Source organism: Gadus macrocephalus, chromosome 22 (assembly GCF_031168955.1).
Source record: "Gadus macrocephalus chromosome 22, ASM3116895v1".
Lineage (NCBI taxonomy): Eukaryota > Metazoa > Chordata > Actinopteri > Gadiformes > Gadidae > Gadus > Gadus macrocephalus.
Genome location: NC_082403.1, coordinates 12,107,333 through 12,122,379, shown reverse-complemented (window position 1 = coordinate 12,122,379; position 15,047 = coordinate 12,107,333). Strand labels below are relative to the sequence as shown.

Genomic DNA, 15,047 nt, shown 5'->3' with positions numbered 1-15,047 from the left:
AAACACTAGAGGGAGAGAGTGAGAGAGAGAGAGAGAGAGGAGAGAGAGAGGGAGAGAGAGAGAGAGAGAGAGAGAGAGAGAGAGAGAGAGAGAGAGAGAGAGAGAGAGAGAGAGAGAGAGAGAGAGAGAGAGAGAGAGAGAGAGAGAGAGAGAGAGAGAGAGAGAGAGAGAGAGAGAAGAGAGAAAGAGTTATATGGGGTCAAACATTTGTTGAGATTTATCTATTCTTTGTCTAAAATACAGTTCCCTCATTAGTTGTCGGGGGACTGACTTATTTCAATCAGGATATATGCTGAAAGAACGGGGGTTTGAAGTTGAACTGTTGGTCAAAATTGAACAGGACTCTTCTTGTGGTATAAGGTAGCCGTTAGCGCCCCCAAGTGGACACAACACGTTTGAACTTCACTTGAAACCTTATTTTAGAGTTGAGAATTGCTATGGGATGAGGGGTTTAACTAACATGTTTGACTCAAATGTATCAAATTGGAATTTAAAAAATAAGACCACAATAAACTTTTATTTGAGGCGAAAATAAAATTATGCTGACACTGCTAAAAGAAGGATCCCAGAGAATTTTAAACATGTAAGTGAAATTAATTTCCTGTGTAGCAGCGGGTCGCAGCATGTGGAGAGGTATTTTGAGTGCATCAACATAAAACAAAGTCCAGCGCTTAAAAGAAAATAAATAAAAGTTGAAAGTTGGTATCGGTCATTTTTATTGTTACAACTCAATTTACAGAGCAGTACCTGGAGTAATATCGGTTTCATGTGCCTCCACTGCGGGGCGCCACAGGGTCTGTGAACGTTTGCTCATGGTAATCAGCTCTCGGTGATAGGTCAAGGCAGCGTTTCAAGTTTGGCATGCCGACGAATAGAACACCAGTATTTGGATTCGTGGGTATGATTGGATGAATGCAGACGTCAATCAAGTGGCCGATGCATTTCTGGTGAGAGAGCGGCCAGTCTGTTGTTTTGCAAGTTGGAAGACGGAGCTCCGTATCGGCTCCAGGAGGAAGGAGAGAGAGCTGCAGACACCGGGCCCGGCCACCTATTCTAAATCTCGGCCAAATAATCACAACAATTCCTAAATTCTTACTCTGTAAAATAAACTAGTTAGCCTATCTATAAAATGTACTTTTTACGGATGTAATAGTCAGTTAAAAACGTTCGTCCTCAAACGTATTTGACTGGTGAACGACTATTGTTGAACAATTAATGTAAATCTGTGGCACAGTTTTTGTTTAATTAATTAATGAAGGTCTAGCAATTTGATTATTTATTATTTATTAAGGCGTTTGAATATAACCCGTTAATTAGGCTTTAAATTAAACTTTTGCCCTAATGTTCTAACTGTATAATGCCTAGTAGTCATAACGAGTCCTATAAATCCTATCCAAGGATTTATATGCCTTAATATATAATAAATATATGCTCTGGAAATAAAATAAAGATAATAACCCATATTACATTTTTTAAAAAACAGTTGATCAGATATGCTCCTCAAAATGTAAACTTGAAGGGGTTGGGGGGGATTTTCAACAAGCAGACTTTTTTTTGCCTGATTATAAACGCGCCTAAAGAATATATTCAAGTAGTTTACTTAGGATTTGCATTAACAACAAACATAGGCTGTAAGTTAAGAAATACTAAAGCAGCCAATAATATTTGCACAAAAATGCATTGTAGGTTACATTTCCTCAATATCCAAAGGTGTAAGACTAGATGTTCTCTTTGTAGAATTACGTTTTTCTTATATCTGTTTGCCAAAGGTACGTAGCCTATGTTATTACTAGAATAAGAGATAGGCCTAGCTAATATATTAATAGTGCCTAACGTTTGTAATGTCTCTAAACACATATTTAATATTGTTGCATAGGCCTACATTAATAGGACTACCTATCGTCAATTAAATCAAGTTGATGACAATGTCTGCACAACTTTACAGTGATGTCTATGATAATAGGCTACTGGGATATGTCAAGGCTGCTCAGCTCCTCTTGATTCCCAATCCTTTTACGAGAGCCTCGTCCCTACCCAACATTCCTTGCGGCATTACCATTGCGCATGTTTTTCTGTAGGATTCATACGTCCCCTACATTTCAACCAATCCGCTTCGTCTGGGTGAAGTTTATGCAGTGATTTAAGAGTGCTCGGCAATAAATCTGTCAGAACTTCACAAAGTTGATTTAAATGTGTTTCACATCGTTATGAAAATACTTGTTGATTAATCAAGTTACTGCATATTGGCATCGGATCAGTTGGACCATACCCGTATCTTGGAAGAATCTACTTTTTTTTTTCTTTTTCTTTTTACACATAGGCCTAGACATTCTTAACTTCTCGAACCAACGTGGGGATTTGCAATGCGTAAATGAGGCGGAACTCAACATCATTTTTTAGATTTAGATTGTGTGTGTGTGTGTGTGTGTGTGTGTGTGTGTGTGTGTGTGTGTGTGTGTGTGTGTGTGTGTGTGTGTGTGTGTGTGTGTGTGTGTGTGTGTGCGCGCGTGCGTGCGTGAGTGCATTCACGCGTGCGTGTGTGTCTGTGCGTGCGTGTGTGTGTGCGTGTGGCTGGGGAGTTGGGTGCGTGTGGTGGGTTTCTATGTAGACGTTTGTTTGTCAGAGGTTTATACAGAAATGGAAAGTGCCTATAATAACTTCATTATACTGGTAGCATTGTTCTTATTTCTTTTTGGAATTGTTTACTATTGAAAAGGCTCACTGGCGGTTCACAAAGGTAGGGACAGACAAAATGTGCCTTTATTTCCTGAAGCATGTGGTGAAATAACCGTCTGAACGACCGCATCAATGAATACGTTAAGTTATAAAAGGTTTAAGGGTTTGGGAAGGCTACAGTACTATGACCAATAACTGCAACAACAGCATTTTTTTGGGTCGTAATGTTTTGGAATATCTTTTATGTGTTGGTCTTTGAAGTATCAATGAAGAAGAGTCTGACAACACTTCCAATGGTCCTGAGATATACTTTCATAGACCTAAAGATTGTCATTGTTCTAACCTTTTCTCACATTATTAATAAAATGGTGTATTAAATCGATTTCTAAGTTACATTCAGACATGAACCTTTCATTAGGACGACAAAGAGATTTTGGATATGAAAAATGTCTAATAAATAAATAATATTGCTTTGTCTGACAAAATGGTAAGAATTCAATTATACATGTTATCCACCAGCAGGTGTCGCAAATGTAACATGGCTGACCCCGATAGTACTCCATCACTCCCTTCTATTAAAGAAATGAAAGTGAAATTAAACAGATTCAAACTTTACAAAAATATGGGCAATGTTTGTTTCATACATTTGAAACGCAGACTTCCTATTTTCATCGTCATCTAGCTGGTAAAACAATTACAATTATAGCTGTGAGGTTTTGATATGTAATTCAGCCCTTACTCGAGATACACACACTCTTGAAACATAATGTAAAGTAATATTGCCTAATTTATTAAGCTGTAAAGCTATGTATCAATTGTGTCTTGTGTACATTAGTTAGTATCAATAAATATTTTATGAATTAAATCCCTCACAATACGTTTTGTCTTTAAATGTTTATATTCTCACCAAAAAGACACACACACACACACACACACACACACACACACACACACACACACACACACACACACACACACACACACACACACACACACAGACACACACACAGACACACAATCACACACACACACAAGCACACACACACACACACACACACACACACACACACACACACACACACACACACACACACACACACACACACACACACACACACACACACACACACACACACACACACACAACCTCCTGGAATGTCCTAAGGACGTATATGCAAAGTATAGTAATTTAGATATAATTAATTCAGTAGAGATTTCAGGCTCTTTATAAATCTTGGATAACCTTGGGCTAGTTAAGTAAACCTGTTTCAACGTTATTACAGTCCAAGTTAAAACCAACTAACTACTCAAAGGCACCTTCTCTGGACACCTGGAAGACTTCACAGTGCTAAAAGAAAAGAAACTGAAAAAGTAATTAGTACTCTCATATCAAATATCAAAAACAGTTAAAGTCTTTAATTGGTTCTATGTCAAGTCAGGTCAAATTTAATTATCCCCTCCGGGTATTAACAAACACACCATCAACAAGACACAGCTAGACTAAGTGACATAGATGCCATGTAGTTATGGCCATCATGAATAATATTCATGATTAAGTAAACCATAATAATACATAGAAAATGCATTGTAATTTAATGGCATTGAAGTGTATATACTTGCTTAATAATTTTGATTTCAATATTACAGACTTCTGGATGAGACTATTGCTAAATATATACATGGTTTATTAACAATACAACACGTTGTTTTATGTCAGTGTAGCAGAAAAATATCCGTAAAGCTTGTAAAAGTACATCTGAAACGAGTAGGCAATCTACAATGTTGTGGGTGGTCTTCGGTTTTAGTTTTCCCCAAGCTCAATGTGCAATCCATGTATCTACCAGTGGGGGCAGCAGAACAGGTGGATCCAAAGCAGGTCAGTGGGACAAACGGGACAACCAATGGAATAATCGAAGTGTTCACTTTAAAAGTAAGGCATTGTCCGACTTCAGTCAGGAGAAATAAATGTAACTTATTGAATCCTAAATTGAAGAAATAATTCCACATCCAATAAATATGCAGCAGATTCAACGTAGGTCTCTCAATCGTTAACAAATGGGTGGGAACATGGGTTATTATAGGACGGGATCTGACGACGATCAACAACATTGGGCATGCTCTTCCATTGGCCAAAAGCACAACAGGCTGCGCTGTCAGCCAATCAAACTCTGTTGCGGTGGAAGCTTGCGGGCCCTCAGTATTAGCTATGCAAATCCTCAACTGATGTCCTCTCGCCACACTACCGGTACATTACTTTGCTAGGCTCATATACTTTATACAATGGGAAATCTTACGTTCGTTTCGCTGTCTTTAGTTCGCTAGGTTATTTTTTTCATTTGACGGCCGTTGTGTTTTATGTGATACGAGAATAACGGTGTGGACTATTTCATTAAGGGAAGATGACGGTAACTGTCACCCGAAACTGAAAGCTAAGAGCTAGCAGCTAGCTATCGCACCGGCACGGGCGGACCTCTTTGTCTGACAGGAGAACTCGTGCTCTTTTGTTCGTGTTTTTTCTTTGTTCATTTAGATATAGGATAATTTACGATAGGAATTGAATAAGCCGTAGCAAGTTTTAGTAGAACTATAAAATGCAAATCGCAAAAAAATATTTCACAGAAGGCCTGATCCAGTTTACGATCTTGCTTAGTTTGATTGGAGTTCGTGTTGATGTCGATAGCTACTTGAATGGCTATTACCCCCCTCTGTTTGACGTTAACTTGGGTCCCAGCTCTGCTTATACCCAGACGCCCTTCCATAGTTTGAGAGATAACCTAGACGGATATAGCGTGCATCCCAAATGTCCCGAGTTGGACTATTTCTTTGCTACTCGTCGGCTTCTAGACGAGGTGCGTACTTTGGGTTCTCCAAGGTTCCCCACACAGCTGAACACATGGCTGGTGCACCAGGTATCTGACAGTGATCAGCCTGACCCAGGAGACTCATCAAATGGCAACAACAGAATCGACATCAACTTAGAGGTGGGGAGCACCGCGAGCAATGCCAACGACGAAGGCAAACATCTGCAGAGCAGTAGCCAAGGAGAACGCCAAACCACACAAAATCTCGCCGAACAAGGGCCTTGCACTTCTGGAGCCTGCCAGTTACCCGAAGAGGTCAGTCTTTACTCAGAGTAACGTTGTGAGGGATGACTATTTGTATTTATTTGGCCATATATAGTTGCCAAATATGTATGCACTCTGTTATATAGTTTACTGTGGTATGGTGTACACCAACGGTGTCCTGTAAACACAACTTTACTGATGGCTGACGAGCAGCAAGCTAGCTTGTATTCATGCAGTTCGTGAAGTTTCCCTTAATGCAAGGCGGATTTGGACCCCTATAGGCCTATGTTGTTAGTTTTACCTTATGTTAATAACATGGACAGTTTGATTTTCAAAGTGAAAGTAAATCACGCATTCATAGCACACTGGTTGTGTATGACATCCTATTGTCGTAACTTTACATACAAATCAGTGACTAATATAGTTTATTTGACTATATTGATGGGATTTCAGACGTGTTTTGGTACCATTTGGAACAAAGCATCTGTACATGTCCCATGCACCTGTCAACGTTTGGGACAGGCCTGGACTTGACTTACCTAGGACGGTTAAACCAAGATTGTCCCCTTTTCCTTTTGTCTTATTCAGTAATCTCCAACATTTTAGAGCATAGTGAATCATTGATTTACATTGAAAAGCCCAAACTTCGATGTAGTTTTTGCTTAGGAAGGGACCCTCCCTGTATTTAGTACCTCGAGGGCATACTCTTTGTCCATCGTAATGCAGATTTTCAGTGTTGGATCAGGAGAGTAACAGCTGCAGTGTGGATCGGAGCCCCTTAGGTGGTTTGATGTAGCTGAAACGGTAATCGTATCCCCTGACTTCAGGCTCAGCCACCATATGTGGGCCCTGAGACGAGTGGAGGATTAGAGCTTATTCAAGATCCTATTGACCAAGTTGTGGGGAACATACAAATACCCTCACTTTGATTATATATTCATTTTATACGCAAGTCATCTAAAAGGTTAGGTTGGCGTTCGTACATTAAATAACACCCTTTTTGTGGTCAGTAATGTAAGCTTTAACAAGAAAAAAAGGTAGTGTCAAAATCCTTGCAGCAGTTGACTTTGAGAAGTAAGCCACTTGAACAGAAGCGGACATGCCCTAACATTAACCAGAATAGGCCTGGATTGGATTATGTTTTGTTTGATTGTTGCCTTAAGCAGTTTTGGTACACTCTGTCCCAATTGTTGGAAAGAGTTTAACAGATTGTACATTTGTAAACGTATCCTGAGTGACTTGCCTGCATCTTTTGATGGTGTATAACTGCTGTTAGGTGTAGGCAATTTTAAGCTGCATTGGAACATGAGCACAAAAAGCTTTAGAAACCTAGTTCCTGATTCCTACAGCTATCCTCCGCTAAGATCTGGCTGTTTATGAATACGGGTCGTGCAGCACACATTTATAGTAGCTCCAATACTTATTGTATGCTTTGAATGGTTCACAGCCTCACGTGGAAGCCACATGATAGTGTGTGTTATAGAACTTGATGTGAATGTGTCATCGTAGATGTTGCCCTTCTCTGTAACTGAGGGATGAAGAGAAGGTAATTCTGTTATTTTATATAGTGTGGAGGCTGTACAACAGCTGGGTAAGTTATTCTGCCATTTTGGTATTTGAAGGGGCCTCCAGCCACTGTTACTTGCATTATTACAGAGACACACACCTGCTCACACATTCTTATTACCAAATCCTCTAAAGCTGTGACACACACAGCCGCACAGACCTTGACCTAATTTAGAAGTCATAGATTGACTCAAACACATATGCAGGGAGGATGATAACAGTTGTTGGTGACTGTGGTCAGTGTCTCTCAGGGTTGCTGTTGTTCTGTCAGCAGTTGCAGCCACTGCTCATTAAGATGTTTACCATGTCCAGTCCTTTCCACCATAACAACTACCATTGTATAATGCAGCCACTCATAAACAATGACTGGTTTATGTTCACTGAGCTACGTATGTAGCTACTCGTTTGGGTTAGCACAGAAGGATTTTCGATAATGGGAATTTGACCTTCCTCTGATGTTTTTGTCTCTGTGTGCCCTACAAGGAGGACGATGGCAGTTCTGGAGGGGAGGAGCGAGTGTCCCCAAGTCAGCTGCCTCACAGCTTAAGTCTTGAGCAAGAGGTACATGCCTATCTAAATTGTATTCATTGCATTCATTTCATATCCTGATTTGGACGTGTGTCTGGATTATTTAACGGTTGTACTGTATGATTATGTCCATGTTCTTACCAATTGGCAGCAGAACACCTAATCAGGCTTGTTAAGTGTGTTGGTCTAAAGTGTAAGTGAACCCCCTGTTTCAGATGAAGTTCTGAGTTTTACAAAGGAGGGGACTGGGAGCCATGTCATCCCCATGGTTATGACCTGCCCAAACTTTCTGAAACTTTAGATAGTCGTTCCATCGTTGGGTCTAGGCTTATCAGGGCCTGAAATTAACACAGACAACCACCAAATGGTGGAATTTTGGAATACGCCTGTAACAATATCAAACCACCAGCCAGGTCTGCGGCTATCATGACCTGCACAGTTTGGGACTTCTTAATTAAAACCTAAACACAATTGTTATACGAGCATATATAGCTAGGTGCCTCTTTTTTGAACAGGTTGAAGAGGATATTTCGGCCGCTCGTCCGTTAATGGCGCCACACCCAATCGGGACGTTCTTTCCTGATTGTACCTTTTGCTCCCCACTACAGATTGCTTTAGTAAGGAGTGTTAATATCCAGTAAAATCCAGTTTTTAAAATAAGCTGTCTGTGGTTAGTGGTTCGTGCATCTCTCTGTTTCGCTTGCAAATTGCTTTTGCTTTCCTTTTTTATTAAATGCAAAAATGAAACTAAACTGAACCCTGCTGAACGGATTGAAAGAAGGTTAAAATAAGGTTTAGCACGGTTCTATGAATTCAGGGTAAAAAAATTTGATTGAACCATTATCATATCCTAATTTGTGACATTAACTTTCAACACGAAACATTGTTTGTTTCTCTGATAGCTGGTTACGACAATGTTCATCAGGCCCTGGTTGTAATAAATGTTTTTCGGTTGGGTATTGAACTCTGTACTTTAAAGGGTACCTACAGAATAATGTCAGTACTACCGAGTACTTTTTCATCTTCAATAAATTTGGTACCTGGCTAAGAGCGCATCTGGTGGATAATTGAGTATGCTGGACAGAGTATAGAGAGAGATTGAGAGAGCATGCAACGACATTGTAGCTCGTGGAGAACAGAAAGCGGTCTCAAGTGTGTTTGTTAACACTTTCAAAACTGGACACAGACAATGCTCGCTGCAAAAGATGTAAGGCCTAAAAAAAAAAAAAGTTTGGTTCCTGTTGGTTGTCAGTTGAGGTCATGGGTAGGTAGGGAATTTATTTTATTTTTTCCAGCGGCAGCGAATGATAGGTAGGTTGTTTTCATTTAAAAACGAGAAAATTCGCTCATCCTTGTACAGAATGAAGAGGTGCTGTACCAAAACGTAATTATAGAGGTGCTGTACCAAAACGTAATTACATAAAAAAATTATTATTATTATTTTTTTTTTTTTATAAAACTCATAAAATAATTTGGGTCGCACATAAATTGACAGGGTCGGTCGGAAACCGGAACCAAACAAAATTTTTTTTTAGGCCTAATGTGGAAATGCAAAGCTGGCCAGGAAAACAAGTCTAACCTGAGAACCTGGTCGAAATATATCTCAAAGCCTTGGAGTGTAGGGTGTTTGATAGCCCCGGCGCTAACCGTAACACGCCTACTGCCACTGCAGAAGAAGCTAAACCCTCCGTGGATGACGAAACTGAGGCATCGCGACTTCATCAACATCTTCAGGTAATTAATTAGCTAGTTTTATAAGTTATTGGAGATGACTGGTATTGGTGGATGTTAGCTTAGCTTTTCTTGGGATGTCCGAAGCCTTAAAATGGAAAAAATTGTAGGTGATATACCATTGGACCTATTACAATATGAGACTGTGAATGGCTTGGATACACACATTCAAATAAATGTCAGTTGCATATGGTTTAACTTTACTAAGCATAATATAGCTAAATATGTTCTGATTGATCAGTTATCAGCTCGGAGTCATGTTGTTTACACTCTTGCTTTCATTGACAGGTCACCCAGTCCCCCAACTACCCTTGTGTCACATTCACCCCTTTTCCACCCACGCCAATTTTGAACCGGTTCTAGGCTTTTCAAATATTCCTGACTCTGGGCCAGACAAACCGGTTCCAACTCTGCACAAACAAATCATCTAGTTCTAGGTTAGCGTAATTCTAACGAGTTAATTTTAACTTCCTGGCGCTTGCTAGGACAACTGGGTCGTATGCTCTGACGCATTGACGTGACTCTACTCTAGCCCTAAAGACTATGGAAAATCAAGCTGGCTCTTGGGGAGTTGGTGTGGAGAACCAGCACAAGCACCAGCAACGGGTGTGGGTTGGTTGAAATGGGGTATCTGAAAGCCCCAGAGGTTACAGCCTACGTCCTGGCACAGAAGACCTTGTTTCCCGCCAGTCACTCACTGCTACAACTCCTAGATCTTTGAAAGGATTCAGTGCTTCCTCCGAGACACACGAATGTTCTCACGCTATTGCTACTGACGATGTTAGGCTGGAGGTTGTAGGTACAGGTTTGGGAGGGGGAGAGGGGTTATTTTTTTGTTGTGTGTAAAATGTTGTCAATAAATAAAAATGTTGAAATTGAGATGTTCTGTTGTCATTTTTTTCTATCACAACTGAACTTACATTTTTGTTATTAAATTAAAGTACCGGAAAGATTTACCTTTGAGTTCCAGTATCGAATTCCAAGTACGGGTTCTGGTGTCTGGTCAAATGTTAACGGTTGTCATTCCTAGTGATGGTTTATATCAAATACCCAAAAGGTTGTACAGCACGAATAAAAGTTGATTCCTTTCCACTAGCCAGTTGGCACGTGCCAAAAATTGAACATTGCTTTAGTTTTAATGGGTTTAGGTACCGTATAAAAACTGTTCTGTTAAATAAAAGTGGATACAATGGTTAACTTTGTCCTCATTTAACATTCAGCCACAGAAAGGCTGACTATGTCCAGACCCGATTATGTCCATTAAAGTCCATGCCACAGATTCACGTGACACGTCTCTCCTTCAAGCAGGGATAATGTGATATATCATTGGTCGATTTTGAACTATTTTATGATACTGAAAATGCAAAGATTATCTTTTTTAACCTGCTCGATATAATGAAGAACACCTATTTTTTTTAGCACTACTTTGACCTATTGTTTAAAATAGCCTTTCAAAGATTCCACTTCTACAGGGAAGCTCTAGTTTCCTCACCACTAGTTAGACACGGTTAGTATCTTGTGGTGAACGTGGTGAACGTAGCCAAAGTTATGGTCATTGCTAATTTACCTCACAATAATCAGAATAGTTGGCAATAAGACTCAAAGTGAACAGCAATTGTTGAATTGGACTCGGGCTGATAATGTGCATCGCCAGAAAAATGTCAGATTCAGCAGTGTATTTATTTTACCTCTGGCAGCTAGGTGTATAACAATAATAAATGGCTCTTTTTCTGGACTATTGTAGGATCTACTGGATGGCAACACATCGCTCTCTGACCCAGCAGCAGAACCTCATGCTTCTGCCGTCAACCAGCATTGGAGTCATTTCCTCGCTCTGCAAATCGCTGATCTTGATGTAAGTGGTTGTGTGTACTCCCTCAAACTGAGAAACTTGTTATTTTTTCATTTATTTTTGCTTGGTTTCTATCTACTTCACATTATATCACTTTTACATGATACCCTCATCTCACACAGGACTTGGACTCCTTGGTATCAGAGCCCCTCTCTGATCTGTCGGACCCTGATATAACCGGAGCCATCAGCCAGGATGTAAGCCTGCGTGATGCGGTGGTGGGCGGCCCACAGGCCTACGGCAGGGTCTCGCAGAGGGCTGAGGCCAGACCCGTCACACGGCAACAACCAGCGCCACTCCTCCTCATGGAATCCACAAATTCCTCGCATCTGGACTCTTCTTCGGGTATGACCCTTGACCTGGCCGGGCCTTTCACCTCTGGATATAATGTCAGCAGGAATGGGAGCTCCCATGATGGGATGGGCGGTTGCCTGGACGAGGCCGTGTTTGACCAGATCAACATGCTCGGTCTGGGGGGCATGGATGCAATTGATAGCCACCTGCTGAACTGTCTGGAGAGCATCAATCCGAGACTGCTTGAAGATCTGGACTCGGACTCCGGTCTGTCCTTGGAAAGCGGCTCCCAAGGCCCCACCTCACCAGGTTGGTTAAAGTTGTTCACGATTACAAGGACCCTATTAAACAGCTGCATTGCAACCGTCAGTTCAGACTATGGACTCAACTTTGTGTAATGTTTTTACCCCAGGCACCTCCGTGGTATCGTCCTCATCCAGCTCCTACTGCGAGGACGACCGCGGCGCCACTGGCTACAGCAGCGAGGTGGACTCCATCAACTCCAAAGGCATCGCCGACTACTCCGCCATATGGTCCCTCGAAGACCTGAGCGACGGCGTGTGGCACGACCACAGCTACTCCTCCCAGGCCCTGTACCACCAGCCCTCGCCGACGTCCTTCCCCCACAAAGGCATCAAGGAGGAGCCTCTCAGCGACGACGAGGACCAGGGGCTGGACAGCAGGGAGTCGAGCCGTGACGAGATGCGGGCGCGCGCCCTCCGCATCCCCTTCACGGCCCTGCAGATCGTCAACATGCCCGTGGACGAGTTCCTGGAGGTCCTCGAGGCCCACGGCTTCTCCGGCGAACAGGTGACCCTTCTGCGAGACATCCGCAGGCGGGGAAAGAACAAGCTGGCGGCCCAGAACTGCCGCAAGCGCAAGCTGGACGCCATCACGGGGCTTCAGGAGGAGGTGGCGAGGCTCCAAGCCCAGCGGAACAGGCTCCTCAGGGAGAAGCAGCTCACGGCCAAGACGATGGGAGCGGTGGGCCACCAGATAAAGCAGCTGAGCAGGGACGTCTTGTCCAGGCTGAGGGATGATTCAGGACGACCCCTGCACCCAGAGAGATACACCCTGCAGTGCGGGGCAAACGGACGGGTCTCTGTTCAGCCCGTGAGAAGACCGGCGGTCTCTACAACAGCTGGCAGTAAAACAGATAAAAGAAAGAAGGACAAAAAGCAGTGATGCAACATGGCCAGCTGGGACTTGACGTCATCGCCTATTTCTGAACTTGCTCGCCTTGTTCTGGTGAAGGTTTTCTTCTTTCCGAGGGTTTGACGGATTAAATGCTCTTTAGAGATATAAGGGGTAATGATAATGACTACACAACCTGAAAGAAACACCTGTAAATAAATGTTCTCTTGGGATAAAATGTAGCTTACACACTGGACAATAGAATGTGGTTCACTGATCATTGGCAGAGGTGATTGGACGATTTCAGATCTTACTTGCCTTTCCAAGCCACATTTTTTTCTCTCTCTCTATCTCTCTCTGTTTGTGAATTTATTGATTTATTATTGTACCACTTTCCGATCGGAATTGCAGTTAAACCAGCCAGACTTTGGATATAGGATCATGGCAGGTTGACAGTGACATGTGAATTAGATGCATCTTAATATAGATGGCTATATACATCTCCCCCCGCCCGACCCCGCCATTCCTTACCTTAACTTCACACCCCAACAATGTAAGTGATTGTAGACTGTAACTATTTAAGTGTTTCTGAAAGATGTACAAGTCTCTGAAACTGTCGAGGGCAATACATATATTTAATTATCTGTGGAATTATACCCTTGTATAGGTTTCTCCTACACCCCTGGTGTGGGAGAAACCTTCCTTAATACAGGGCACATTAATTAAAAAAAAAACGAATATATAAACAGTTCACAAACACTGCAAAGATTTTCCAAATTGGGATGTTGTCGACCCTTATGTAATTTTGAGATATTCAACCATATACTTTTGAGATAACTTGAAGGCCTTACATGAAATAAATGTTTGTTTTTATATTTGTGTATCTGTGATACATGGACTGCACTCTTACCAGTGAAATGTTGGACTTGCAGCATTTGTAAGTTCAAAGAGCTGGTTTGCATACATATTATTACGCCTCATATTATTTTGTAGCTGTTCTGCCCTACTAAGTACTATTCATGACCATTGATGTTAAGGGTGTGTGGGTTGGTCTGGAAAATATCCACAGACCATCGATCCTTTATGATTAACTCATCACTATTTTGCTCCTTCATGTACAGAAGCTACTTCAGCACTCTAAAAGTTCATTTCACTCTGACTGCCCAATTAATTAAGCTAGCAGGCATCACAATGTTGTAAGATCATGTGAAATACTGCTTTTGTTTTGAATAGAATATACCAGATATCCTCTGTATTTAAATTATAAATGTCCTTATAACACATAAAAACTACAGTTTAAAGCTAAAGCAGGTTACATATGAGTTAGGCCTCAGCTTTTAACATCAATGGCAGAGAATGGTTCTTGGCTAGGTCGGATAGTCAAACACCAAGTACACCTATGCACATGACCCTGGCAAGGTCAGGGGAGCCTTCAGTAGTGCCCATAAATCAACAGTAAAATGTATCCTATCATCAAGGCATGTCCAATCTGATGACATTAAGTACATTCACACGGTATTTGAGCATAGATTAAGGTACATTTGAGATATATGTTTGCCTATGTGCATGTATGTTATGCACTCCCTTAAAACAATAGATGTTTACTGGTGAGGTGGTCGATCTAAACCACTTGTTCACCATTAACTAACGAATGGCCGAAGTATATGAGGGTGTGTTGAGTGTGCATTTCAGATGAGCTGATGAGAAACTGTACCAATGAAAAATCCTATATGCAGTTGTGTGTGTGCGTGTGTGTGTGTGTGTAAGAGAAATAAGAGAATGGGAAAAACGATGCACAACATTTATAACGTTTTAGTGCAACTCCTTTTGGTTCTTTAATATTCACTTTTTTTTTGCCCATTTTTTTATAGGCGACATTGGTTGTTAGTGTTTAAGCATGACATAACAGTGATTGAAGAATGCTGTACTGTGCTGCACTATTCAATACAAAAAGGTTTTGTATTCTTTGGTTTAAAAAATAAATAAAATATTAAAAACGTCCTTCCTCTTCCTGTACTACTAATAATCATATGCACTTCTTGTTCAAATGGATGACATTCACGTGGTGTGTATGTTTAATTATTACTGAATACATTTAAGATTAAGGGGAAATCCTCAGAATAAATTACAGATTAGACTGTCGTTCATGTTCAGACACCCATGGTCGTTCAACCACACCCCTAATCCCGTGCATCCTGCAG

The 15,047-nt window shown here is 41.3% G+C and overlaps 1 protein-coding gene across 2 annotated transcripts; it reads left to right on the top strand.

The window, feature by feature from the left end:
• The first annotated feature begins 4,865 nt into the window (after positions 1–4,865).
• nfe2l3 (nfe2 like bZIP transcription factor 3) lies at positions 4,866–14,847 on the top strand. Of its 2 annotated transcripts, XR_009524197.1 has the most exons (6): positions 4,866–5,792; positions 7,791–7,868; positions 11,311–11,421; positions 11,541–12,021; positions 12,125–13,461; positions 13,514–14,847. XR_009524197.1 is itself a non-coding variant. In XM_060044373.1 (5 exons), the coding sequence occupies exons 1-5, from the start codon at positions 5,268–5,270 to the stop codon at positions 12,895–12,897; spliced, it is 1,968 nt and encodes a 655-aa protein (XP_059900356.1). In that variant the 5' UTR covers positions 4,866–5,267; the 3' UTR covers positions 12,898–14,847. The 2 variants fall into 2 exon arrangements, 1 of the variants encoding a protein (XP_059900356.1); XM_060044373.1 differs by having other exon boundaries at positions 12,125–14,847.
• The last annotated feature ends 200 nt before the right edge of the window (positions 14,848–15,047 follow it).